Source organism: Stenella coeruleoalba, assembly GCF_951394435.1.
Source record: "Stenella coeruleoalba genome assembly, chromosome: 5".
Classification (NCBI taxonomy): Eukaryota; Metazoa; Chordata; class Mammalia; order Artiodactyla; family Delphinidae; genus Stenella; species Stenella coeruleoalba.
The window spans coordinates 88,389,244-88,416,301 of record NC_137150.1 but is presented as its reverse complement, the minus strand read 5'-3'; the positions used below and the strand labels follow the sequence as shown (position 1 = coordinate 88,416,301).

General features: G+C 37.3%; 1 protein-coding gene across 14 annotated transcripts in view; it reads left to right on the top strand.

Moving 5' to 3' along the window:
- The window catches only part of LOC307186545 (uncharacterized protein), a 1,017,825-nt gene that overhangs the window by 199,787 nt on the left and 790,980 nt on the right, over positions 1-27,058 (top strand). For 12 of the 14 annotated variants that reach the window (XR_013828393.1, XR_013828397.1, XM_079921776.1 and 9 more), the window contains exons 1-2: positions 24,096-24,245; positions 26,301-26,407. Coding sequence is in view for 10 of the 14 variants with exons in the window: in XM_079921776.1 (XP_079777902.1) it covers positions 24,124-24,245; positions 26,301-26,407 (229 nt within the window). In the remaining 4 variants the exon portion in view is untranslated. Of the gene's footprint in view, positions 1-12,813; positions 12,893-24,095; positions 24,246-26,300; positions 26,408-27,058 lie in introns of those variants that run through there. The other 2 variants (XR_013828392.1, XR_013828391.1) reach the window with 2 other exon arrangements.

Below are 27,058 nucleotides of genomic sequence, written 5' to 3'. Positions count from 1 at the left end.
GTTGAAATTCTATGTAGGAAATACACAAAATGCTGACACTTAGATAATTTTTTTTTCTGTTTTGAGAAGTTAGTGGGAGTAGCCTGGGATTCAGGAGCATATGAGAGTTAACTTAGAGTCTGTAACAAAAATGATGGGATCACCAGCTCTGTCTTAGCTTGGACTGCTACAACAAAATACCATAGACTGGGAGGCTTAAACAACGTACATTTATTTCTTACTATTCTGGAGGCTGCGAAGTCCAAGATCAAGGTGCTGGCAGATTGGGTTCCTGGTAACATCCCTTCTCCTGGCTTTCAGATGCTGCGTTTTCTCTGTGTCGTTATATAGAAGGTTGTGAGAGTGTGTGTGTGTGTGTATGAGAGAGAGAGACAGAGAGAGAGCGATAGCGCTCTTGTCTTTCTTCCTCTTCTCATAAGGACACTGACCTCATGGTGAAGAACCCCCACCGTGACTTCATCTAAACTTAGCTCCCAAAGGTCCCCCTTCCAAATACCATCACATTGGGGGTCAGGGCTTCAACATCTGAATCTTTATTTTTCACAGATGGGGTTGGGGGGGTGGGGAGAAACACAAACTTTAGTTCATAACAAGCTCCCTCTCCTGTCATCACAGTCACAGGACAGCAACAGCCTGGCATCTATACCTACCACAAATGGAAGCCTGAAGAATTTTCAGGAGGTCCTAAATTAACCCTGAGAAAAGGCTTCCAAAACATGGAGAACTCTATTAAAGGTCAACTCCATGACTAATCGCTCAGAAATGAAGCCTTCCAGTGACAAGTCCCTGCCCTGCAGTCAAAACTAACAAACCAGTTCTTAAGTGTTTTAATCATATGTCCATAGACAAATAAAAATCATTAAACATTCATGTAAATCCTACTACAACTTTTCTTGAAGCACAGTTGATTTACAATGTTGTGTTAGTTTCAGGTGTAAAGCAAAGTGCTTCAGTTATATATATATATATTTTTTTTCAGATTCTTTTTCATTGTAGGTTATTACAAGACATTGAATATAGTTCCCTGTACTATACAGTAGTACCTTGTTTATCTATTTTGTATATATTAGTATGTATATTATAATCCCAAACTCCTAATTTATCCCTTGCTTTCCCCTTTGGTAAACATAACTTTGTTTTCTATGTCTGTGAGTCTATTTCTGTTTTGTAAATAAGTCCATTTGTACCATTTTTTTTTAGATTTCACATATAAGTGATATATTTGTTTCTCTCTGTCTGACTTACTTCACTTAGTATGATAACCTCTAGGCCCATCCATGTTGCTACAAATGGAATTATTTCATTCTTTTTTAAGGCTGAGTAGTATTATATGTATATACCACATCTTCTTTACACATTCACCTGTCAATGGACATTTATGTTGCTTCCATGTCTTGGCTATTATAAATTGTGTTGCTATGAACTCTGGGGTGCATGTATCTTTTCAAATTAGAGTTTGCATCCTTTCTGGATATATGCCCAGGAGTGAGATTTCTGGATCATATGGTAACTCTATTTTTAGTTTTTTAAGGAACCTCCATACTGTTCTCCACAGTGGCTACACGAATTTACATTCCCCCCAACAGTTTATGTTCCCCTTTTCTCCACATCCTCTCTAGAATTTATTATTTGTAGACATTTTGGTGATGGCTGTTCTGACTGGTATGAGGTGATACCTCATTGTAGTTTTGTAAATACTACTAGCTTTAAAGCAGAGACTAAAAAGAAAAAGCAGCATAAATAATCAGAGACACAGATAATGCAGGGAACAGAACATAGAGAATATTTAAAAATCAATTTGTATCCTAAGAGAACTATAAAATCATGTAACATGTATAAAACCAGAATAAATTCCTATAAAAAAAGGAAAAACAGAATAACTAAACTGAGAAAGTGAAAATCATAGCAAACCTTTTTAAAAACCAAGGGAAAGGTAGCGGGAACTTTTCAAAGAAATTTCTCAGATAATATGACCAAAAGAAGGAATAATATTCAAAAAAATAAATGAAAACAATATAAGACTTAGAAGAAAATGAACATAGTAGTTGCATCATTCGACTAATAGGAGAAAACAGAAGATTGAGGGGAGGGAATCAAAGCAATAATAGGAAAACGTTCTGGAGACATGAAGAGAAGTCTTCATATTAAAATGTCTATCAAGTGTCAGGGCTAATAAATGAGAACAGAACCACAACAAAGCACTGTCAACTGAAAAACAATGCACAACCTAAAAGTTGAGAATTATGTGCTTTTTTTAACATCTTTATTGGAATATAATTGTTTTACAATGGTGTGTTAGTTTCTGCTTTATAACAAAGTGAATCAGCTATACATATACATATATCCCCATATCTCCTTCCTCTTCTGTCTCCCTACAACCCTCCCTATCCACCCCTCTAGGTGGACGCAAAGCACTGAGCTGATCTCCCTGTGCTATGTGGCTGCTTCCCACTAGCTAGCTATTTTACGTTTGGTAGTGTATATATGTCCATGCCACTCTCTCACTTCGTCCAAGCTTACCCTTCCCCCCTCCCTGTGTCCTCAAGTCCATTCTCTATATCTGTGTCTTTATTCCTGTCCTGCCCTAGGTTCTTCAGAACCATTTTTTTCTTTTTTTAGATTCCATATATATGTGTTAGCATACTGTATTTGTTTTCCTCGTTCTGACTTCATTCTGTATGACAGCCTCTAGGTCCATCCACCTCACTACAAATAACTCAATTACTCAGCAATTTTATGGCTGAGTAATATTCCATGGTATATATGTGCCACATCTTCTGTATCCATTTATCTGCTGATGGACACCTAGGTTGTTTCCATGTCCTGGCTATTGTAAATAGTGCTGCAATGAACATTGTGGTACATGACACTTTTTGAATTATGGTTTTCTTAGGGTATATGCCCAGTAGTAGGATTGCTGGGTCATATGATAGTGCTATTTTTAGTTTTTTAAGGAACCTCCATACTGTTCTCCATAGTGGCTATATCAATTTGCATTCCCACCAACAATGCAAGAGTGTTCCCTTTTCTCCACACCTTCTCCAGCATTTATTGTTTGTAGATTTTTTATGATGGCCATTCTGAGTGGTGTGAGGTGTTACCTCATTGGAGTTTTGATTTGCATTTCTCTAATGATTAGTGATGTTGAGCATCCTTTCATGTGTGTGTTGGCAATCTGTATATCTTCTTTGGAGAAATGTCTATTTAGGTCTTCTGCCCATTTTTGGATTGGGTTGTTTGTTCTTTGGATATTGAGCTGCATGAGCTGCTTGTATATTTTGGTGATTAATCCTTTGTCAGTTGCTTTGATAGCAAATATTTTCTCCCATTCTGAGGGTTGTCTTTTTGCCTTGTTTATGGTTTCCTTTGCTGTGCAAAAGCTTTTAAGTTTCACTAGGTACCATTTGTTTATTTTTGTTTTTATTTCCATTTCTCTAGGAGGTGGGTCAAAAAGGATCTTGCTGTGTTTTATTTCATAGAGTGTTCTGCCTATGTTTTCCACTAAGAGTTTTACAGTGTCTGGCCTTACATTTAGGTAAGGTAAGATGCTACCAGAAAACTACTAGAGCTAATCAATGAATTTGGTAAAGTAGCAGGATACAAAATTAATACACAGAAATCTCTGGCATTCCTATACACTAATGATGAAAAATCTGAAAGTGAAATCAAGAACACACTCCCACTTACCATTGCAACAAAAAAAATAAAATATCTAGGAATAAACCTACCTAAGGAAACAAAAGACCTGTATGCAGAAAATTAGAAGACACTGATGAAAGAAATTAAAGATGATAGAAATAGATGGAGAGATATACCATGTTATTGGATTGGAAGAATCAACATTGTGAAAATGACTCTACTACCCAAAGCAATCTACAGATTCAATGCAATCTGTATCAAACTACTACTGGCATTTTTCACAGAACTAGAACAAAAAATTTCACAATTTGTATGGAAACACAAAAGACCCCGAATTGCCAAAGCAATCTTGAGAATGAAAAACGGAGCTGGAGGAATCAGGCTCCCTGACTTCAGACTATACTACAAAGCTACAGTAATCAAGACAGTATGGTACTGGCACAAAAACAGAAATATAGATCAGTGGAACAGGATAGAAAGCCCAGAGATAAACCTACACACATATGGTCACCTTATCTTTGATAAAGGAGGCAGGAATGTACAGTAGAGAAAGGACAGCCTCTTCAATAAGTGGTGCTGGGAAAACTGGACAGGTACATTTAAAAGTATGAGATTAGATCACTCCCTAACACCATACACAAAAGTAAGCTCAAAGTGGATTAAAGACCTAAATGTAAGGCCAGAAACTATCAAACTGTTAGAGGAAAACATAGGCAGAACACTCTACGACATAAATCACAGCAAGATCCTTTTTGACCCACCTCCTAGAGAAATGGAAATAAAAACAAAAATAAACAAATGGGACCTAATGAAACTGCAAAGCTTTTGCATAGCAAAGGAAACCATAAACAAGGCAAAAAGACAACCCTCAGAATGGGAGAAAATATTTGCAAATGAAGAAACTGACAAAGGATTAATCTCCAAAATTTGCAAACAGCTCATGCAGCTCCATAACAAAAAAACAAACAACCCAATCCAAAAATGGGCAGAAGACCTAAATAGACATTTCTCCAAAGAAGATATACAGGCTGCCAACAACACATGAAAGAATGCTCAACATCATTAATCATTAGAGAAATGCAAATCAAAAGTACAATGAGATATCATCTCACACCAGTCAGAATGGCCATCATCAAAAAATCTAGAAACAATAAATGCTGGAGAGGGTGTAGAGAAAAGGGAACACTCTTGCACTGCTGGTGGGAATGTGAATTGGTACAGCCACTATGGAGAACAGTATGGAGGTTCCTTAAAAAACTACAAATAGAACTACCATATGACCCAGCAATCCCACTACTGGGCATATACCCTGAGAAATCCATAATTCAAAAAGAGTCATGTACCAAAATGTTCATTGCAGCTCTATTTACATTAGCCAGGAAATGGAAACAACCTAAGTGTCCAAAATCGGATGAATGGATAAAGAAGATGTGGCACATATATACAATGGAATATTACTCAGCCATAAAAAGAAACGAAATTGAACTATTTGTAATGAAGTGGATAGACCTAGAGTCTGTCATACAGAGTGAAGTAAGTCAGAAAGAGAAAGACAAATAGCGTATGCTAACACATATATATGGAATTTAAGAAAAAAAAATGTCATGAAGAACCTAGGAGTAAGACAGGAATAAAGACACAGTCCTACTAGGGAATTGAGTTGAGAATATGGAGAGGGGGAAGGGTAAGCTGTGACAAAGTGAGAGAGTGGCATGGACATATATACACTACCAAATGTAAAAGAGATAGCTAGTGGGAAGCAGCTGCATGGCACAGGGATATCAGCTCAGTGCTTTGTGACCACCTAGAGGGGTGGGATAGGGAGGGTGGGAGGGAGGGAGATGCAAGAGGGAAGAGTTATGGAAACATATGTATATGTATAACTGATTCACTTTGTTATAAAGCAGAAACTAGCATACCATTGTAAAGCAATTATACTCCAATAAAGATGTAAAAAAAAAAAAGACATTTTCAACATACTTCTTTGACTTGTACCTCTTTTCTAAAGTTCTTTGGTAATCAGAAGAAACTTCAGTTAGGTGTTGGTGAGTTACCAACTTGAAGACCCTTTTTATTTGGGTCAAATATATGAAAGGATTAAGGAATATAAAATATACTGGCTAACTAAAATATAGAGTCTCAACTGGGAAAAGATGTGAAGTCACAATTCTTTTCTAACTTAAGGATGAGTTTTTGTACTGTGTATGTGTGTGTTTTATATAAAAAAATTGTAACAGCAATAGGAATTCAAAACGTAAAAAGTGGAATTACTTGAAATTCAGCAATATTAAAAAAGAAAATATCTTATATTTTTCTACATTCCAATACATTTCTTTTCACATATCTATGAAATTTACATAACAGTAATCATAGCCTAAATGGGAATTTTTTTCATTTTTTTTAATTTAACATTTTATCAAGAGCATTTTCCTATTGTTGCATAAAGGAAGAGAATTTTTAAAAAGCACCACCTTGCTGTTATTTAAAGCAAAGAACTTTCTAGTTCCCGATTAATGTTTAATCAGTCCTAGCATAATGGTATCTGTTGCCTGTGGCCATTTGGACCTGTTGGTTACAGAATCACGTTCCTGGGTGCAGGCCGACCGGAGGAATTCTAGCTCTGTCAGGGCCTGTTAGCCTCACACAGATGCACAGCTGTCTCCCTGTCTGGCCATCCAAAAGCCCTGAGTGTGCTACGGTTCCCAAGAGACCAATTCAGGGAGAGTAAGTGGGTATTTCCAGTGTGGCAACAAGATACGATGAAGTCCATCTTTGCGATTAGAATATGAAATCACAACTTTGAATCTACCTTTCAGAAGAGATTTAGCATTAATTATGGGAAAATTATAAAGTAATCAGTTAGATTTACTGTTTATCCAGGGCAGCGCAGGGAATTGCCTCTGTATGTTTACCATAGCTGGAACAGGATTGATTAGGTTAAGAGCAAAGGTCCTAGGTCAAAGCGCAGATTACTATTCTCCGTGTTTCTCATGAAGCTTCACACTCTGCTGTTTGTTCACACCAAAGGTCTGATGAGAACAGAGCTTTCTCAGATAATCAGAGTCTGTCTTTTTCTTTTTATAAAAATATAAATCCCAACGTCTATGTTTGTATGGACTTCACATTTCATGAAATAGTTTTATAAAATTACAGTAAGTCACAAACCAGGGAAACTTGGAAGACGGCTATCGATTCATAAGTTTTATCTGTTGTTAATCAATTTTATTTTAAATGACTGTGTAATAAACACAGTGATTTCTTTTCCTTTTCCTGTCACCTCTCCCACTTCATCTTGGTAGGTCTTTTATATCAAGCTCTATGAAAAGTCAGCGTAAATGCTGATATTTGAAAAAGCAACTTCCTCTTTTTGTCTGTCCTATGCAGTGGCTTTAAAAATGCTTCTGCTAGTTTCTAAACCTAAACCCAAACTGGAGCTTTGTTTATCTTTGACACGGTCTGTAGGAAAAACAACACAATCTGTCCTTCGAAGGACAGAATACATAATCTAGTAGAGTATCAAGATGGAGGGCAATCATTAACTCAAGGTACCAAGTATTTATGGCTTGAGGAAATATGATATTTTTGTCTTGTTTTATAATAAATAATCTGTGTCAAAGCCTTTAAAAAAATCTAAATTTATTTCTCTCAATCTCTGTCCCTGGGAACATATTCTAGTTTGTGTAGTTGCTTTAAAATTAAAAACAAAACAAAACACAAGTGCTACATTCTGCATCTCTATAAGCATACTAATAATGATATATTATTTAAGTAAGACTTCATAGAGAAAATGCCATTCATTAGAAATGGAAATAGCTGTCAGTTAGGATTTGGAGCTTTTCTTTTCTAAAATGTATCCTGTGGCCAGGAACAAGATAACCTAATGTACTTATTTCCAAAGAGTTTCAAAAGATGAGGCTCTAAACTATTCACATTGAAATTCAGTAGTGACAATATACCACTGCCTCAGAGAAAGAAGGCAATTGAGAAATATCTTCAAGTTGTCCTTGGTCTTTCAGGGAAATGTGATAAGATTCCTTTGAATGACAAAATGAGAGAAAACATTTGCTGTTGTTTCTCACAACGTTGTAAATATAAATCAAATTGACCCAGAAAATAACAGAGACACATGAACGAAAAACTAGCTTAAAAAATGCTAGTAAAAATAGAGACATAATATAAATGGATTTGAGAGCCTCCCAATCAGGAAAGATAAGAAAGAGAGGTGAGAAAAAGCACCTAGGATCATTAAGAGGGTGAAGGCAGAGACTGATGATGTTATAAAGCGTGTCAGTATGAATAGTCTTGCTAAGAAAGCTTTGGAACAAGTTGGGATATAAATAAATAAAATCTAAACAAGGAAGACTCAGAAAGGTCTCCTAAAGATACTAACAAAAAATTATGTAGCACAGCACCAACTGAAAAACAGAATTAAAGGGAAAATGAAGGAATGGAATAAGAAAAAGCATCTTATTACAGACACAGCTTGGAAATGACCTCAACATGCAAATGTCTGCTGCCTTTCTCTTCCACTACTCTCTTCCTTACCTTCTCACCGCATACCACCCAGACACACTCCTCCTCTTCTCATCCTAACATGAAGAAACTTCTGCCCTCGCTCTCAAGAGCCCTCAAGGATTTTTCATACCTTTTGGAGGTCTTTCTCACCCTGCCTTGCTTAGATTTTATTTATTTATGTCCCAACTTGTCCCAGAGCTTTCTTCACAAGACTGTTCATACTGCTACTTCTATAACATCATTGGAGGGTAGCGGGAAGAGAAGTGAAGTGAAGAAGTAGATTCCTGACCAGGCTCTCAGAAACTCCAAAGGAGAGGCTGCATGGTGTGTCTAGGGTTTTAAACAGCTAGGTAGCAATTAGGAAGCCCCAGCATGGCATGAAAGGGGCAGAGGGATTCAAGTGAGGCCTAAAAGTAGCAGAGCCTCCTGCTTTGAAGAGGCCAGTTGACAGAGATAAGGAATGTTTTGTTAGCAACCCTAGAGAGGTGATGACTGAGAACCCAGTAAGATGTTTCAGCAGACACCTATGTGAACAGATGACATCAAGCACCAGATGCCTCAGCCTGGTATCTGGGGACTGTGTGAAGCCTCTATAAACTAGATGTTATTCCTAGAAAACTCAAAATACAGAGATCAAGTTGCTGTCATCCTGGCTGAAGGAGGACTATACAAAAAATTAAAATGTAATAGAAAACTCAGTATAATTACAACTTTCACACCTGATTTGTGAACTAAGATTCATCCTTTTACACCGATTTATCAGCGTGTACTGAGAACACATAAAGCATCCAATTTTGATTTCATAAATAAGAAAGGTGTCCTTTAAAAAAACAAAAAGCAACTTTTGGAAAGTAACTTGTAATATTTTACCCAACTTATATTTAGCAGTATATACATGCTTTCTTATTTTGTTTAAACTTTTTTTTGTTGGAAAGCATCAAAACCATAATTAGTAAGCTTAAACTATAGAAAAATGTTATCAGAGAGTTATTATTGTAAATATTTTACACGCACTTCTTCATTTAATCTTCAACAGACCTTAGATAGAAGGTACTATTACTCTTCTCACTTTACGAATGAAGAAATTGAGGCACGGAGGTTAAATACATTGTTCAAGTTCGCATACGTGGTAAGTGGTAAATCCAGGATTTTGATCTTGATGCTTCTGACGCCAGAGCCTGTAGTGTTAATAACTGATGAGTATAGGTGCCACTGTGATATGAGCTGTCACCACCCAAGAGCATGACAGGAGCTCCAAGGCTCTGTTCTCCTGTTTCTCCAGGGTTGAAGCAGTACCCATCCTTCAGATGCTGCTTGGGGCTGTGATTGAAATTAGGCCAGCCCATTTTCACAGTTTAGTTAATACTGTAATTATGGTGTAGAGCAAATAAAGAAAGAAACCTTCTCTGGTTTCAAATGAGTAGCAAAAGCTATCTTAAAGAGGAGCCTAGAAGGGGAGGCAGGAGGAAAAATAAATGACCACCTACATAATCTCAGATAATCCTCATGGCAACTCTGGGAAATAAATATTACAATCACTGTTTCACACAGGAATAAACTGAAGCTCATTGGTTTTAAATGACTTGCTCAGTTGGGAAGCAACAGAGCCAGGATTTCAATCTGGTTTTGATTCCAAAGTGTTTGCTTTCTTTGTTAGATTCCACAATTGCTCAGAAATACTCCGATTTGGGTACACTATGGATTAAGTAGGTCATTGTGGTTTAGACTGAGAACACATGAAGCATTTACACTACTGATTCTGTAGGGAGTATATTACCACTTCTATATTAGCAGATTTAAAATCTAAATTCTGGGACACAGCCCATATGACACTTGAGAACTGCCTACTTTGACTCTAGAGAAAAAGATACTTGAATTGTGATAATACTTTTACCTATAAATTTTAAGTTTGTGAAATATATTCTACACCACGTGCAAAATGTTTACTTATTGAGGCAACAGAATTAGCAGCATCAGCAGGTTGGAGAAAGCTGAAATATGAGGTGAATATGCATTCTTGTGATTTGCTTTTTTGGTCTATTTTATGCTGATTAATTAATTTTTTTAAAAAATGGGTTGTATTTCAAAGAGTGGAAATGAGAAAAGATGTTTGAAATGGGGAAATGGTAAGGACATTTATTTGAAGAACTTGAAAATTAAAGAAATTGAAATTCTTTGCATCTTGCATTGAAGCAAAACAGAAGTTATTTACTATTAAGTGGAATTGAGGGCAGCTGTCTTGAGAAATCTGTTTTCATATTATTACCACAATATTCAAGGCCCGGCTACAGACTCCAGGAGCTGACATCTCATGAAGAAACACATCATGTTGACAATTTAAGTTGTATCTCTTGTACAGCGTCTTTATTCTTTTGCCATGCATTTTGGTCTTCTGGTTGCTCTGGCTCATAATCTATACGGAACCTCAGTCATCCCATAAGAGAACTTAGTCATCCTCTAGTCCAATCCCCCATATATTACCATAAGGAGAATGAACTGAAGAAAAGTGATTTGCCCAAATATAAACCATCTAAAACCTTTTGTACTTTCAAACCTAGAGCTGGCCATGTTCCTGAAATATACCTTTTTTTTTCCATTCCACACTCTTCAATAACAATCTCATTTACTGAGTCTATTTCAAGAATGGAAACTCTACTATACCCAGCACAAAGTATTTATTTTTAATGGTAAAAGTAAATTTTAATTATAAAATTGCCATATCATACTATTCAGAAGAGTATAAAGTCAACATAAAAGTCCCTCCTGCAGTTAAGTTTACCTTCCAGAGTTTCTATGTATATACAAATATATATGAATAAATATAAATACATATACATACATGTGTATGCAAATATGTACATATACATATATACACACACAGACACCTATATTATTTCACAAATGGGATCCTATTATAACAATACTTAACAACTTGCTTTTTAAACTTTTAAAACTTGAACATCTACCTTACCAGTAAATAGGGATTTACTCCATTGCTTGTTTCCTTCCAGTTTTATTGAGACATAATTAGCATACAGCACTGCACAAGTTTAAGGTGTACACCATAATGATTTGACCCATATCCATCATGAAGTGATTATCACAGGTCCAGTCACCCTCTCACATACGAACAAAATTATAGAAATAGAAAAAAATTTTTTTTCTGGTAATGAGAACTTCCTGGAACTTCCCACTCTCCCCAAAACTTTCACACATAACATACAGCAGTGTTAATTATATTTAACATGTTGTACATTACATCTCTGGTACTCATTTATCTTACAACTGGAAGTTTGTAGCTTTTGACAGCCTTCATCCAATTCTTCCCCCATCCTACCCGCCACTTCTGATAACCACAAATCTTATCTCTTTCTTAAATGTTTGTTTTTGAAGTATAATTGACATACAATACTATGCTAGTTCCTGTTACAAAAGAGTGATTCAGTATTTCTATACATATACATTTCAAACAGATCACCATGATAAGTCTAGTTACGATTTGTCACCATATGGAAACATTACATAGTTATCACCTATTTCTTTCTCCCCCCTATTCCCATCTCCTTTGGCAAACACCTGTTTGTTCTCTGTATCTATAACTCTGTTTATATTTTGTTATGTTTCTTCATTTGTTTTGTTTTTTAAGATTCCACATATAAGTGAAATCATACAGTATTTGTTTTTCTTTGTTTGACTTATTTCACTTAGCATAATACCCTCTAGGTCCATCCATGTTGTCCCAAAAGGCAAGATTTCATTCTTCTTTATGGCTGAGTAATATTCCATTATACATACATATATATATATATATATACACACACACACATATATATGTATACATATATATACAGAACTCCTTTATCCAATCAACTACTGATCTACTGATGGACACTTAGGTTGCTTCCATATCTTGGCTATTGTAAATAATGCTGCATTGAACATAGGGGTACATATATCTTTTCAAATTAGTGTTTTTGTTTTCTTTGGATAAATACCCAGGAATGAAATTGCTGGATCATTGGTTGTTCTACTTTTAATTTTTTGAGGAAACTCCATATTGTTTTCCATAGTGGGTGTACCAATTTACAGTCCCATCAACAGTGCACGAGGGTTTCCTTTTCTCTACATCCTCACCAATACTTGTTGTTTGACAATAACCATTTTGAGAGGTGTGAGTTGATATCTCACTGTGTTTTTGATTTTCATTTCCCTGATTATTAGTGATGTTAAGCATCTTCACACGTGCCTGTTGGCCATCTGTATATCTTCTTTCGAAAAATGTCTATTCAGATCTTCTGTCCATTTTTTTAGTTGGGTTTATTTTTGGATGTTGAGTTGTATGAGTTCTTTGTATATTTTGGATAGTAACTACTTATCAGATATATCATTTGCAAATATCTTCTCTCATTCAGTAGGTGGCCTTTCATTTTGTCGACAGTTTTCTTTGCTGTGCAAAAGCTTTTCAGTTTATGTAATCCAATTTGTTTATTCTTGCTTTTGTTTCCCTTGCCTGAGGAGAGAGATTCCCCCCCCAAAACTGCTAAGACTGAAGTAAAAGAGCATATTTCCTACATTTTCTTCTAGGAGTTTTATAGTTTCAGGTCTTACATTTAAGTCTTTAATCCATTTTGAGTTCATTTTTGTGCATGTTTATTTTTCCAGATGAACTTTAGAGTTGGTTGGCCATTAGGAAAAAAAGGTGGGACATTCAAAGCACAGGCAACAAAAGAAAAAATAGGTAAGTTGGACTTTATCAAAATAAAAAAAATCTGTGTATCAAATAACATAATCAAAATAGTGAAAAGGCAACCATGGAGGGGTAGAAAATATTTGCAAATCATATATCTGATAATAATTGATATCTAGACTATATAAAGAAGTACTGCAACTCAATAACTATGACAAAAACAAGCAACCTGGTTAAACAAAGGACTTGAACAGACATTTCTCCAAAGGAAATATATAAATGGCCAATGAGCCCATGAAAAGATGCTCAACGTCATTAATAATTAGGGAAATGCAAATCAAAACCATGGCGAGATACAACTTCACATCCATTCAGGTGGCTATTATAAAAAACAGAAAATGACAGATGTTGGCAAGGATGTGGAGAAATTGGAACTCTTGTGCATTGCTCGTGGAAACATAAAATGGTGCGGGCACTGGAAAATGGTATGATGATTTCTCAAAAGATTGAATTGATTAATCTGAAAGTAAGAGAATTACCACATGATCTAACAATTTCACTTCTGGGTATACACCCCAAGGAATAGAAAGCAGGGCTCAAACAGATGTTTGTGCCCAGATGTTCATAACAGCATTATTCACAATAGCCAAAAGGCAGAAGCAACCCAAGTGTCCATCGATGGATGGATAAACAAGATGTGGTATGTACATACGATGGAATATTATCAGCTTTAAAACGGAAGAAAATTCTGACACATACTACAACATGGATACACCTTGGACATATTATACTAAGTGAAATAAACCAGCAGCAAAAGGACAAATATTGTATGATTCCACTTCAGTGAGGTACCTAGAGTAGTCAAATTGATAAAGAGGGAGAGCATAATTGGAGTTGCTGAGGGTTGGAGGGTAGGGAGGGATGGAGAATTAATGTTTAATAGGTTTCAGTTTGAGAAAATAAAAAGTTCTGGAGATGGATGGTGGTGATGGTTGCACAGCAGTGTAAATGTACCGAATGCCACTGAACTGTACACTTAAAAATGGTTAAATTGGTGATTTTGTGTTATATATATTTTTAAAATTAATTTATTTTTGGCTGCGTTGGGTCTTTGATGCTGCACGCGGGCTTTCTCTAGTTGCGGCAGGCTGGGGCTACTTTTTGTTGCAGTGCGTGGGCTTCTCACTGCAGTAGCTTCTCGTTGCGGAGCACAGGCTCTAGGTGTGCAGGCTTCAGTAGTTGTGGCACGCAGGCTTCAGCAGTTGCAGCATGCGGGCTCAGTAGTTGTGGCTCGTGGGCCCTAGAGTGCAGGCTCAGTAGTTGTGGTGCACGGGCTTAGATGGGATCTTCCCGGAACAGGGATCGAACCCATGTCCACCACATTGGCAGGCGGATTCTTAACCACTGCACCACCAGGGAAGTCCCTGTTATATATATTTGACCATAATAAAATGGTTTCTTAGAAAGATAAAAAGGAAGTGGAGACCTATTTGTAGTTTTTATTAGGATTGTTGACATTTACAACTTTTTAATACTATGCCTTACTAAGAATAAGATATCCTTCTATTTTAATCATTTTTTATGCTTCTTAGTAGAATGTTGACTTTTTCTTCACAAGGTTCTGAATGTTTCTTGTCTCTCAGATTTTTTTTTTTTGGTTTCATTTTCTTGTTATACTTTTGAATGAAATTTTTTCTTTCATTTCTTAACTGGTTCTTGTTTGAATATAAAATAGTGTTCAATTCTTTTATATTATTTTTTAGCCAGTCATCTTCTTTCCCTCCCATATTTTTCTCTAATACGTTAATTAATACATACTTCTCTGATACGTTTATATGTTAATTCCTTCAAACAAGTATTTATTGAGCATAATTTTAGTGTAGAGAAACATTAGCATATTCTTGCCCTCAAGAAATTTACAGTCTACTGGGAAATGAGAAAAACATAGAACTTTAGGAAAAAAAACCAAAACTCTAGGAGATAGCCTATGTTCCAGACTTACACTTTGCAAAGGAAATAAAGCTCATAAAGTCAAGTCATGAACTCACCTCACTAAATGAATACGACCTCTAAAATGGCATGCTAACCTTTATGAGACACTTCCTATTTCACATTACATTTTACTATGATTGTAGCAGAAAAAAACTAAATGCAGGAAATTACTTATTTAAGTTATGGTCTCACCAGGCTCCTGGGAGGACCTTGATGGTCAGTGATTCTACTAGTGCCCCACTGCAGAGGCTTCAGATCCCCTTCCAGCTCTGTCCTTGACCAGCTCATGTAGGTCTGTGACCACTGACCCCAGTGTGGTCTTTCTCATCTCAGGTACAGTGTATCTCATTCTTGAGTGTGCACCTCAGTCACACTGGAAACTTATAAAAGCTTTTTTCTACACACAGCAAGGAGTTTCTGACTCATCTACCTGTACTTTAAATATGTGCCCAGGTAATTCTTCTGATGCAGGTGAGCCATGAACCACACTGCTCTTCTGTAGAAACAACTTCCAACTACCAACCTCAAACTACTTTCTACTGAGCTTGGTGGCATCAGAAGATTTTTCTTTTTAAATGTCCAATTTCCTGTTCTAGTCATGACTCCTCGACATACTGGTTCTCTCTGATGGCGGTGCACACAAAGACTCCTGTTCTTTCTCTGTACAGTTTTTTTTTCTGCCTCTACTGAACTCCTTAGAATTTCTTCACTACCTCAGTACTGTGCCCAGTGCACCCGGTTTTCCCTGAATGTAACAGCCTCTCCAGCAATCCTCAGCTGCCCTGGCATGCAGCATCTTGCCTCTGCTATTTCAGCTGGATTAAAGCTGTGGAAATCCTGTTAACCATCTGAGTTCTGTCATTTAGCTCTCCAGATACCACCACATTCAATTGCTCTTTGCTTCAAACCTACATGTTCTACATCCCAAGGAACCTACTGGGACAACACTCCTCCCCAGCCATAGCTATATTAATTTTTACAAGCACATCACAGCACATTTTGAATCCTGTCATTTAGTTCTGCACATGCCACCATGTCCAATTATTCTTCACTTTCAAATCTATATAATCCACATTTTAAAGAACCCACTGTTACATTTTTTACCGGTTCAAACAATGTTAGTTTTTATATACACATTATTGTTTAAATTAAAAAAATAAAATTCCCAATACATATACTTCTTCTTGTTACTCTAGTGGTTTTGTATGTTGATAAAATTGAGACATAACACGGTAATTTTGGTTGCCTAGTATGCTTATAAAAATGGCGTGTCATCTGTACACCCACTATAAGCATATTCGCAACACTTAGTTTCTGAACTCAGTGTAATGAAAAGCTCATATAGAATTGCCTGGTCCTGTGAAACATTCCATGTGGTCATCAATCATATTCGTGGTGAAATCTGGATAAGCCATTCTTACAGATGTCTACTCTGTTTCCTTGGGCTTTGAAGTAGTGGTTCCCAATCTGTACCAGCCTGCAGCTTTCTCTGACCACTATCCTCTTGCCGTGTCTTCCTAATTCACCCAGTCCAACTCCTGTTCCCACTTTATTCTTACACTGAGTGAATATCTGACATTCCTAAAACAGCCTTAATGCTGGGCTCGGGGTGTGAAAAATGGTCGGCATCAGCATGTTGAATAGCAAGGACATTTGGGCAGAAAGCAATTCATTATCATCATCATGTATTATCTCACTTTTAATCTGCAGCTCAGGTCTATATGAACAAGGAGGGTAAGCACATTGTTCACTGTCATACAGTTTCAACTTGTGAGGACTGTCTGCCACTTTTCATGACTGTTTTGGCACCTACTTGGAAACTGTGACTTTTATTTTCTAAAGGAACCCTGGAAAATCTTAGCCTCTTCACTGGTTTATAGCAACCCAACATGTACACATGAAAAGTGGCACACTGACCAATTGTAACCAGATAATGGCCCAACTCCTTCCCTGTGACTATGACCACAGCCACTGAATATTTTAGTAATGTGCCTACATGCCTTCATCTTCTCAGGAGAGCTATCGACCAGTAGTTTCTCTCTTCTTCACTTCTATTTGCAAATCAGCATTAAATCTACTCCAGGTGAAACAGGGTCTAGGACTTAGCACATTCTTTTTCAGAGTTTTCCAATCTACGACCTGAATCAGATCAAAGAATATATTAGAAAAAAAGCACAAATTCTTAACCTAGATAGGGTATTGATATTCGGGCCAGATAATTCTTTGTTGTGGGGGACTGTCCTGTGTGTTGTAGGATGTATAGCAGGATCTCTGGTCTCTATTCACTAGAGGCCAGTGGGAACCCCCCTCCCTCCATGCAAACAGCGTGACAGCCAAAAATGTCACCAGATAATGCCAGATGCCCCCTGAGGCATAAATTTGCCCCTGGTTGAGACTACTGCTTTAGAGAAAGTAAAATTCAAGCAATACAATTTCCATTATTACTTCATTTCAAAAAAGAGGTATATATTTTATTCTTTGATTTGTTTTTAATATAATTTACATGACTTTAGAGAATTAGCAAGAGTTCACTCTTGGTCTCAAAGTTAACATAACAAAGCAGTTATGGACTTGTCAAAGGAATAGAAATGCTGATACAAAGTAAGGTGCTCCACGCCTATGAGCTGCCATCTGAGTTTATTACAGCCAAGAGCCCAACCTGGGCTTCAGACATTTAATGCTAAGTGCCCATTCAGTAACACATTAAATCAGGTTGTTTGTACTATGAATTAACCCACGTGGAAAGACAACATAAGGCATTCCTCGAAGCCAAAACTATTATCTTTTCAGATATCTAATTTTTAAAAATAACATTTAGTACTCACCTGATACCATACCTCGCACAGTGTGTGTGTTCAATAAATATCTGATGAAAGAATGCTAGTTTACAGAAAAAAATGGGTGTGCGTGTGTGGGTGGGTGTGCGGTATGTTTCAGGCTTTTGTCCACTTCCTGAAGTATGTTCCCTCTCATATTAGGACTCAAAATGTGGTCAGCAATCTCAATACAGGCATCACCAAGCCGATTGTTAGAAACTCAGAATCTCAGGCCTCACCCTTGACCTTCTAGATCAGATTACCAACTTCAACCTTTTCCCCAGGTGATTCTTTTGCAAATTAAAGCTTGCTAAGCACTGCTCCCAAACACTAGTTTCTCAGATTATTAAAACGTATATTCTTGGAAAGGATTCTGTAAAAAACAAGTTTGGGGAAGAGTCGGCTAAGTATAGTCATACAGGTTCTTATACAACAGTACTTCTCAAGACATATCCATGTTTAAATTCTGACTTTCTAAGTTAGAAAGTGGTGGGAGATGTTAAACTGTGTTTTCCAAACTTATTGGATAACGGGACCAATTTCTCATAGAGAGCACTTTGGAAGATGTTGCTGTGACACAAACATTCATCTCATAAAGTGGCAACTAGATCTGAAGTAAATATATTTGTCAGGTAACTAATCATGGTTAATGATTACTGAGTGGAAGTACAAAATAGACTTTCCAGAGAAGAAAAAAAGAATAAAAATATAACAAAACAAAAAAAATAATAAACATCACTCCTTAAAGTACTACTTAAATTTAGAAACTATTAAAATAAAGCAGCATAATAGTTGACTCATAGCATCTAGCACATAAAATTTTTTTTAGAATGAAATATTCTGAAGTCATTTTCAAGACATTTTTGCATAAATGTAGCTCTTACCGTTCATGAAATTTTGAGGATTATAAAGATTTAGACACAATTAGCAATTAAAAATATCTTTTAAAAGAACACTTTATTGACGTACGTTTGACATGCAAAAAGGTGTACATATCTGATGTATACAATTTGATGAGTTTGGAGATAAGACCTGTGAAACCATCATCACCACTGTGAATTAAAAATGCTGCCTGCCATATCAGTAAACAAAGGATGTTGCAGTCATCAGCCACTACAGCCACCAGACATTAGCCCTGAGGGAACTCAGGGTGGAAACATAAGGCCCGCCATCCAATCATCAGCACTGCAGCCACGCCCCCATCGCCCCCCCCGCCCCCCCCCCCACAGTGAACCATGAGGAAACTCAGGAGGAGAAAGCACAGGGTAGGGCCCCAGATAGCTAAGGTGCACATCGAAGGAATGATTTCAGTAAGCCCAAACTCTTGCATCTTTCCATACACAGAAAAGCACTACATTCGTTAATCTGAGATATCTGGTTTTCTTTAATTAACAGTAATCTTTTGATGTTCCTACTACCTGGTCCTCGTTGCAAAGAGTCCTGTATATCCTGGCTCCCCCCTTGCCTCTTCGGAGCAGTCCCTTAGGGAGAGGCTGCATCCCAGGCTTAAGTCCTCAGTTTTGTCCACCGAATAAAACATAACTCTCAACTTTTAAGTGTGCATTTTTTTTCAGTTGACACAACCTATGTCATAAACATATCCATTACCTCCAAAAGTTTCCTCCTGCCTGCCCTCAAAAAATAACTTTATGTTGAAAAAAGTATTAAAAGCTTATCATAGGAAATGTGTACAGTACATAGTAGAATAAAAAGGAAATTATATAATCTTACTATTCATAGCAGAGCACAGATGCCATTTTAATTTATTCCCTTCAAGCCCTCTTTTCTGTACATTTATGTATATGAAATGTTAAATAATGTATATACTTCTTTTATTTTACTTTTTTGTTTAACATTATACCCTGAACGTTTTTCTAAAGTATCAAAAGTTATTTGAAAACATGTTATTTAAAGAATGAATATCCCATTAGATGTATTTGCCATAATTTACAAATTCATCTTTTAGTGAGAGATATTTAGGATGTTTATACAACTTTGTTCTTATAAATAATGCTCAGAAAAAGTCCTTATTTGAGTAGAATTCTAATTATTTTCTTAGAGTAAGTTCCTAGAAATGGAATAATTGCTTTAAAGGGAATAAATGTTTTAAAGGACAATGTAAAAAATGAGAGATTTTAAAGATTTACCATATTCTTCCTTTTTGTTTATACTTTCTTAGAAATACAGCTTCAATTTTATTATTTAAAGCAAAAGTAATATTTGACTTATAAGTATTCACTTTATGTGCATAGGAAGTACATGTTCATAATGAGATTTTTGTGTGTGTGTATGTGTTGAATTCATATTCTTCACTGTTCTCAAAAAACTGACTTTTAGTTTCATGGCAGGAGCACCTGGCCTCCTGGTTGACTCCATCACAATGACTGACTATGATCAAATGACATTCTGTAATTCACTTTCAGTTGATAGATATATAATTATTCAAATAAAAGAGAAAATTAATGGTTCAGAATCCACCAAAAGCTGTTCTTCTTCAGTGAAATCTTGGAAACTTCCCCAGGAGCCTCCTAATTTCACATTATACATATGGATCATCTCGTAGTGCCACTGACATGAGTTTTCTTGCCATCACTCAATCACATTAGTCTTTTTTGTTTAACAAGAGATTTTAGGTGGAGAGAAAATTCTATGATTAAATATTCTGAATGATTAATGTTAATGGTGTGAGCACATGTGTATATGTGAGAGTAGGTTCTGTGCATTTTTTTATACACAGGAATATCAGATATTAATAATGAGACCTTTCATAGTCATTCATATTTTGTGAACTTGACTCTCTATAAAAATGTGTCTAAGGAAGTTACAGGCTTGGCTGTAGGGCTTTTGGCAGCAAAGAAGAAATTGAATTTGCCCCTAACAGGCTATTTTCTCGCAATTGTAGGAGTGAGAGTGGATGATTAGGGTCATGGCGTTTCGGGTTTACTCTCTTTCCTTGGATATTATTTCTGAGAGCAGCTCGAGTTAGAACAGCATGTGAAGAATGAGTTTGTCAAAAATCATTTTTGAGGCTATTTTATTATAAGCCTTTAAGGTGAGAAAAGCACATGGAGTATCTCAGATATCTCACACATATCTGTGTGCCAGATGTTGGCACACAGTAGGCACTAGAACATTTGATTTTGATCTGTCTTGCCATGGCTTAAGTACACAAACAAATGTCTAGGGCGTGGGTGAATTTTTTATGCATTGGGACAGTAAACCAGTATTAATTTTTAAGAGGGTAGCTTGGTGTAAATCTCTGAAGTTCAGAAAGCACAGATTTGCAATTCTTGCCCTTGGCTTTGTTGTAGTTTAATTAAATTCTTAACCTACCTGGTGGGTTGTTCTTTTTCTGTAGCTACAGTTCTTAAAGGGTGTCAACTGTTCTTTAGAAATGACTCAGAATACACTAACTTTTAATCCCAGTTGAATTCTAATCTGACCAAACTAACAAAGGAAAAAAAAAATCTAAGGATGTTATAAATGATCAGTAGTTTAATTTTTAAAACTAAAGAAATAATTTTTGTAGAAAACTTGGAATCAATTTTTAATCCATTCTCCTCATTTCTGTTGCCTCTGCACAAAAGTTTGCCTGAGTAATTCGAGGCATTCTAGAAATAAAAGAGATAAGTAACCTCAGCAAGGTCAGCCCCATTTATATCTTTTTGACAAATCCGGACCTATGTTTGTACATGTGTGTGGCATAAACACTCCCTTTGATAAGGGAATAGATTATTTATGACAACCTTCAGAAACCTATCTTCTCAGAAGGTGGTAGATTACTTAGTTAAACCAAAAGTAGAAGAATTTCTAATAAAATTATATGGAATACCCAAAGTGGTTTGTTTCCCCCATAAAGCTGTGTGATTTTGGTAGTTAATAACAGAAAACTTGGGAATCTATTATTTTAAATGTTCTTATTTGTCTTAACAGTCCTACTAACTGCACATTGAAGACATCAGTCATTCATAGCATATATATACACACATATAAACAGTTGGTGTGGTTTGTAATCAGTGGTGAGTAGTGTTTACGTGATACCATTGTAACCAGCTTTGCTTCTAATTATGTGTTTCTAATTGGAGGTAACAGTAGTATCTTTTTACTCATCCTACCTTTTCTAAAAGTGTGTGTTTTCTCCTCCTCCTGTACTCATACCTCCTCCCCATTCCTCCCACACATGACAATGGTCATGTGTTTCCTTAGAGCTGGCTTAACTTTGCAGATTCCAATTTCTTGTACCCCTTAATGATATTAATTCCATGTATTAACATTATCAGAGATTTTCTAAGAAAATTTGCCCAACTACCTGGAGTTGCTTGGGGTGACGGAGCTTTGTGGTATTTGTTTCTGTTATAATCCTTGAGGGATTACATTACACCTCCTGAGGTGTAACCTTCACTTATATTGATTTCACTTACATTGGGTCTTTGGTTCCTGGTGTATAGTCAGAGCTAAATAAATTGTGTGCTCAATAAATTTGTCATTCATGATATTAAACATGCAAGCATATTTCCAACCCAGGGCCTTTACTCCTGAAATTCTCTCTGCTCAAAATGTTTCTTCCCTATGTATTCCAGTGGCTCATTTTCTCATTTTATTAAGATTTCTGCTGAAATATCACCTCCAAAGAGGAGCTGTCCTAAACAACCAAATCCTACAATCTTAAATAGCATGCACTCACTCATAAATCACACGTACTCTCATCACTCCCTTGTTTTTTGTTTTTCTAATAGGATTTGCCAATGCCTTAAATGTTATTTGTTTATTGTTTATCTCGTTAGAATGTGAGCCATCCCAAGGAAAGGAGATGTATCCGTTGCTAACATGTTAAAGAAGTCTATCATACTGCAGTCATTTGATAAATATTAGCTCAGTGAGTGAGGAGACTGATTAATCCCTACCTCTCCCCTACCAAACACATACACACGTATACTGGACTAAACATTTCATGAAAATTAGAAACAGTATCTTTCCTGTTATCTTTGTATCCAGTGTTCAAATATTTATTTGTTGAATGAGGGAATGAATGAGTGTTATACATGTGACTAGTCAGTTGCTTTGCAGGCATGTTTTGTGCACTATTTGGGATTATAGCCTACCAGGTAGTTTCTTTTAATCATTACTGTGCTAAAAGGAAATAATTCTTATTGCTTTGCATCTTTTCTTGTTTTTGCATGTTAAGATGAAATTTTACGGAGTGGAAAATTTACAGAATTGTCACACTTGACTCCCTGGGGGAATTTAGTGGTTTACTTCACATTTTCTTTGTCCTTTATTACCCTGAAAATGATGATGAGATTTACAGCTTGTGTACAATCTTCAACCCCAATTCCAAAACCCACCACTGCACCCTTACTCTCTCTCCCAGTCCTGACTCAAACTTGGATTCTTACAAAACCTTATTTGCTAGGGGCAAATGGCCCACTTCTCTTCCCCTCAGATCCTTCTCCAATGCATCTATTTCCGGGGTCAGCTGCTGGAGGGTGGATATTTCTCTGTCATAAGAGAAAGAAGAGGAAGCCCTGAAGTACTCCGGGTAGCTACAGGAGACATTATAACAGAATAAAGAAGAAAAAGGTCCATGAAATTTTTACTTAGTGAGCTTTCTTTCTTATTACCAATTCTCCTCCTACAACTGCATTTAAAATGATTTTAGGATTTTAGGTGACTACAACTGAAATTGGGAACTTTCCCAGACTGGCGCTTTTTGTTTTTTTGTTACCGTATCCTTGGTTGTTCAAATTTAACAAGTTTAGTTGGGTATACCATGCACGTTAACATCTTAGGTGCTTATAATTTTACATGTTTTTTTTTTTTTTTTTTTTTGCGGTACGCGGGCCTCTCACTGCTGTGGTTTCTCCCGTTGCGGAGCACAGGCTCCAGACGCGCAGGCTCAGCGGCCATGGCTCACGGGCCCAGCCGCTCCGCAGCCTGTGGGATCTTCCCGGACTGGGGCACGAACCGTGTCCCCCGCATCAGCAGGCGGACTCTCAACCACTGCGCCACCAGGGAAGCCCGGTGCTTATAATTTTAAATGACAGACAAACAGAAATTTGATACTGGCAATTGGGGCTAGCTAGCACAAAAATATGTGTGTGTATTTTGAAACGGTAGTTATTTTTAATTATAATTCAGCTCCAAGGTGCTCGGAAGGGGGTGGAACAGGGGAGAGGGAGGACCACCTGCCTGTAAGACTCTGCTCTGTGTGCGGAAGCGCCGCACCCCGCCGGCTAGGGGATACCTGTGCCCATCACTAGGCGGAGGCGCGGGTTGCACGCGCTGATCCGTGCAGGCGCCAGGTCATTGACCAGACACTGCGCCTGCTCATTGCTCTTGTGCGGGTGCAATGGGCGCAGGCGCAGGCGTATGACGTCTATAGTCCACGTGAAGCCAGGGCTTCCGGCACTTGAGGCTCCACCTTAGTTTCCTGCGCGCGTGGAGTGGCTTCTGCACGTTCTTTCCCAGGGCTAAATGTGGCACTGCAGCTTGTCAGGGCTCTGGGCGGTGCTGTGGCCTCGGGGAACTGGGTGTCCGCGTGGTCTGTGGTACACCCGAACCAGGGGTCTTTCTAGCTTCTGTCGGCAAGTCTCCAGGTAACTTTTTTTTTATATCTTTATTAGAGTATAATTGCTTTACAATAGTGTGTCAGTTTCTTCTTTATAACAAAGTGAATCAGTTATACATATACATATGTCCCCATATCTCTTCCCTCTTGCGTCTCCCTCCCTCCCACCCTCCCTATCCCACCCCTCTAGGTGGTCACAAAGCACCGAGCTGAACTCCCTGTGCTGTGCGGCTGCTTCCCACTAGCTACCTATTTTACGTTTGGTAGTGTATATATGTCCATGCCACTCTCTCACTTTGTCACAGCTTACCCTTCCCCCTCCCCGTATCCTCAAATCCATTCTCTAGTAGGTCTGCATCTTTATTCGCGTCTTGACCCTAGGTTCTTCTGACCATTTTCTTTTTTTTTTGTAGGGTTTTTTTTTTTTTTTTTTTTTTGCGGTACGCGGGCCTCTCACTGTCGTGGCCTCTCCCGTTGCGGAGCACAGGCTCCGGACGTGCAGGCTCAGCGGCCATGGCTCACAGGCCCAGCCGCTCCGCGGCATGTGGGATCTTCCTGGACTGGGGCACGAACCCGTGTCCCCTGCATCGGCAGGCGGACTCTCAACCACTGTGCCACCAGGGAAGCCCCCATTTTCTTTTTTTTTTTTTAAAAAAAATTAAATTTAGATTCCATATAAATGTGTTAGCATACGGTATTTGTTTTTTTCTTTTTGACTTAACTTCACTCTGTATGACAAACTCTAGGTCCATCCACCTCACTACAAATAACTCAGTTTCGTTCGTTTTTTGTTGTTGTTGTGGCCTCTCCTGTTGCGGAGCACAGGCTCAGGACGTGCAGGCTCAGCGGCCATGGCTCACGGGCCCAGCCGCTCCGCGGCATGTGGGATCTTCCTGGACTGGGGCACGAACCCGTGTCCCCTGCATCGGCAGGCGGACTCTCAACCACTGCACCACCAGGGAAGCCCTAGTTTCGTTGCTTTTTATGGCTGAGTTATATTCCATTGTATATATGTGCCACATCTTCTTTATCGATTGATCTGTTGATGGACACTTAGGTTGCTTCCATGTCCTGGCTACTGTAAATAGAGTGGCAATGAACATTTTGGTACATGACTCTTTTTGAATTATGGTTTTCTCAGGGTATATGCCTAGGAGTGGGATTGCTGGATCATATGGCAGTTCTATTTTTAGTTTTTTGAGGAACCTCCGTACTGTTCTCCATAGGGGCTGTATCAATTTACATTCCCACCAACAGTGCAAGAGGGTTCCCTTTTCTTCACACCCTCTCCAGCATTTATTGTTTGTAGATTTTTTGATGATGGCCATTCTGACTGGTGTGAGATGATATCTCATTGTAGTTTTGATTTGCATTTCTCTAATGATTAATGATGTTGAGCATTTCCAGGTAACTTTTTGATGGAGGACGTTTGATGAGGCCGCAGGTGAAATATATCTCTTGATTGAATTTATTTTATATACGTATGAAGTCCCCTCAGCATATCTCTTGTGAGGCTCTGTGGAGACAGTCTGTGAGAGGGTAGTGAGAGTATAGCCAGTGCATCCGACTGTCTTGAAATTGTAGTTTCAGCCAATTGAATGCAATTCTGAAAGACATGAACTATATATGCCTTTGATTATCAGCCAAATTAGACACATTCAGTTAGTGACCTAGCATATTTGCCAATTTAAAATGGATGTTTTAATGTTCTATGAAATTTATGCAAGTTTAAGGACTAAGAATAATATGAGCCTCATAAAAAGTCACTTAATCCAGAATATAGCTAATATATTTAAAATTAATATCAACATTCTCATTATGTTTGTAATTTAAAAAACTACCTCATTAATGACAGTTTTAAGGCTAGATGTTGTAATGAAGGCCTAGCTTTTATAGTAATAGATGAATACTTAAACACATCTTTTCCCACTTAGAGTGTGAAATATACCATCAGGCATAGACCCAGAATGTATTAATATTAATATCTCTCCTCATGAAAGAAACTTGTCTGAATTACTGAAAGTTACCTAGAATTCCCTTGAGAATTTTGTTTCACTAATAAAAACTCTTTGATTTTTCTTAGGGAAAGCCATTTTTTGAATGCCTACAATGGAATGGCATTCATTCCACCTTCAGCACCTCTGATAACCAGATGTAGAAGATATGCTTGCTCTTCAGGGCACAGTTCAGGTATGCAAGATATATTTGTGTGTATGCACATGTATAAATTTTTTGTTGTTTTTCTTATTTTAATTCTTAATTCTATCTATAATTATTTTATAATTCTATTTATAATTCTTATATATTTTATATCTTGATTTGATATCTATTTGTAGTCTGCCAGTCTGGCAGGGTGGAAGAAATTAGAGAAATAGATGAGGGAGATTAAAAGGTACTGACTTCCAGTTACAAAATAAATGAGTCATGGGTATGAAATGTACAGCATACAGTACTGTACAGGGGAATGCAGTCAATAATAATGTAATATCTTTATATGATGACAGATGAGTTATTGTGATCATTTTGTAATGTATAGAAATATTGAATCACTACGTCGTATACCAGGAATTAACATTGTGTTTGTAGGTCAATTATACTTCAAAAAAACCTAAACAAAGAAACAAACTCATAACCCAGAAGGAGGGGGTGGGGGGAGGGGGAATTGGATGAAGGTGATCAAAAGGTACAAACTTCCAGTTATAAATAAGTACTAGGGATGTAATGTACAACATGATTGATATAATTAACACGGCTGTATGTTGTTCATGAAAGTTAAGAGTAAATCCTAAGAGTTCTCATCACAAGGAAATTTTTTTCCTGTTTTGCTTATTTTGTATCTCA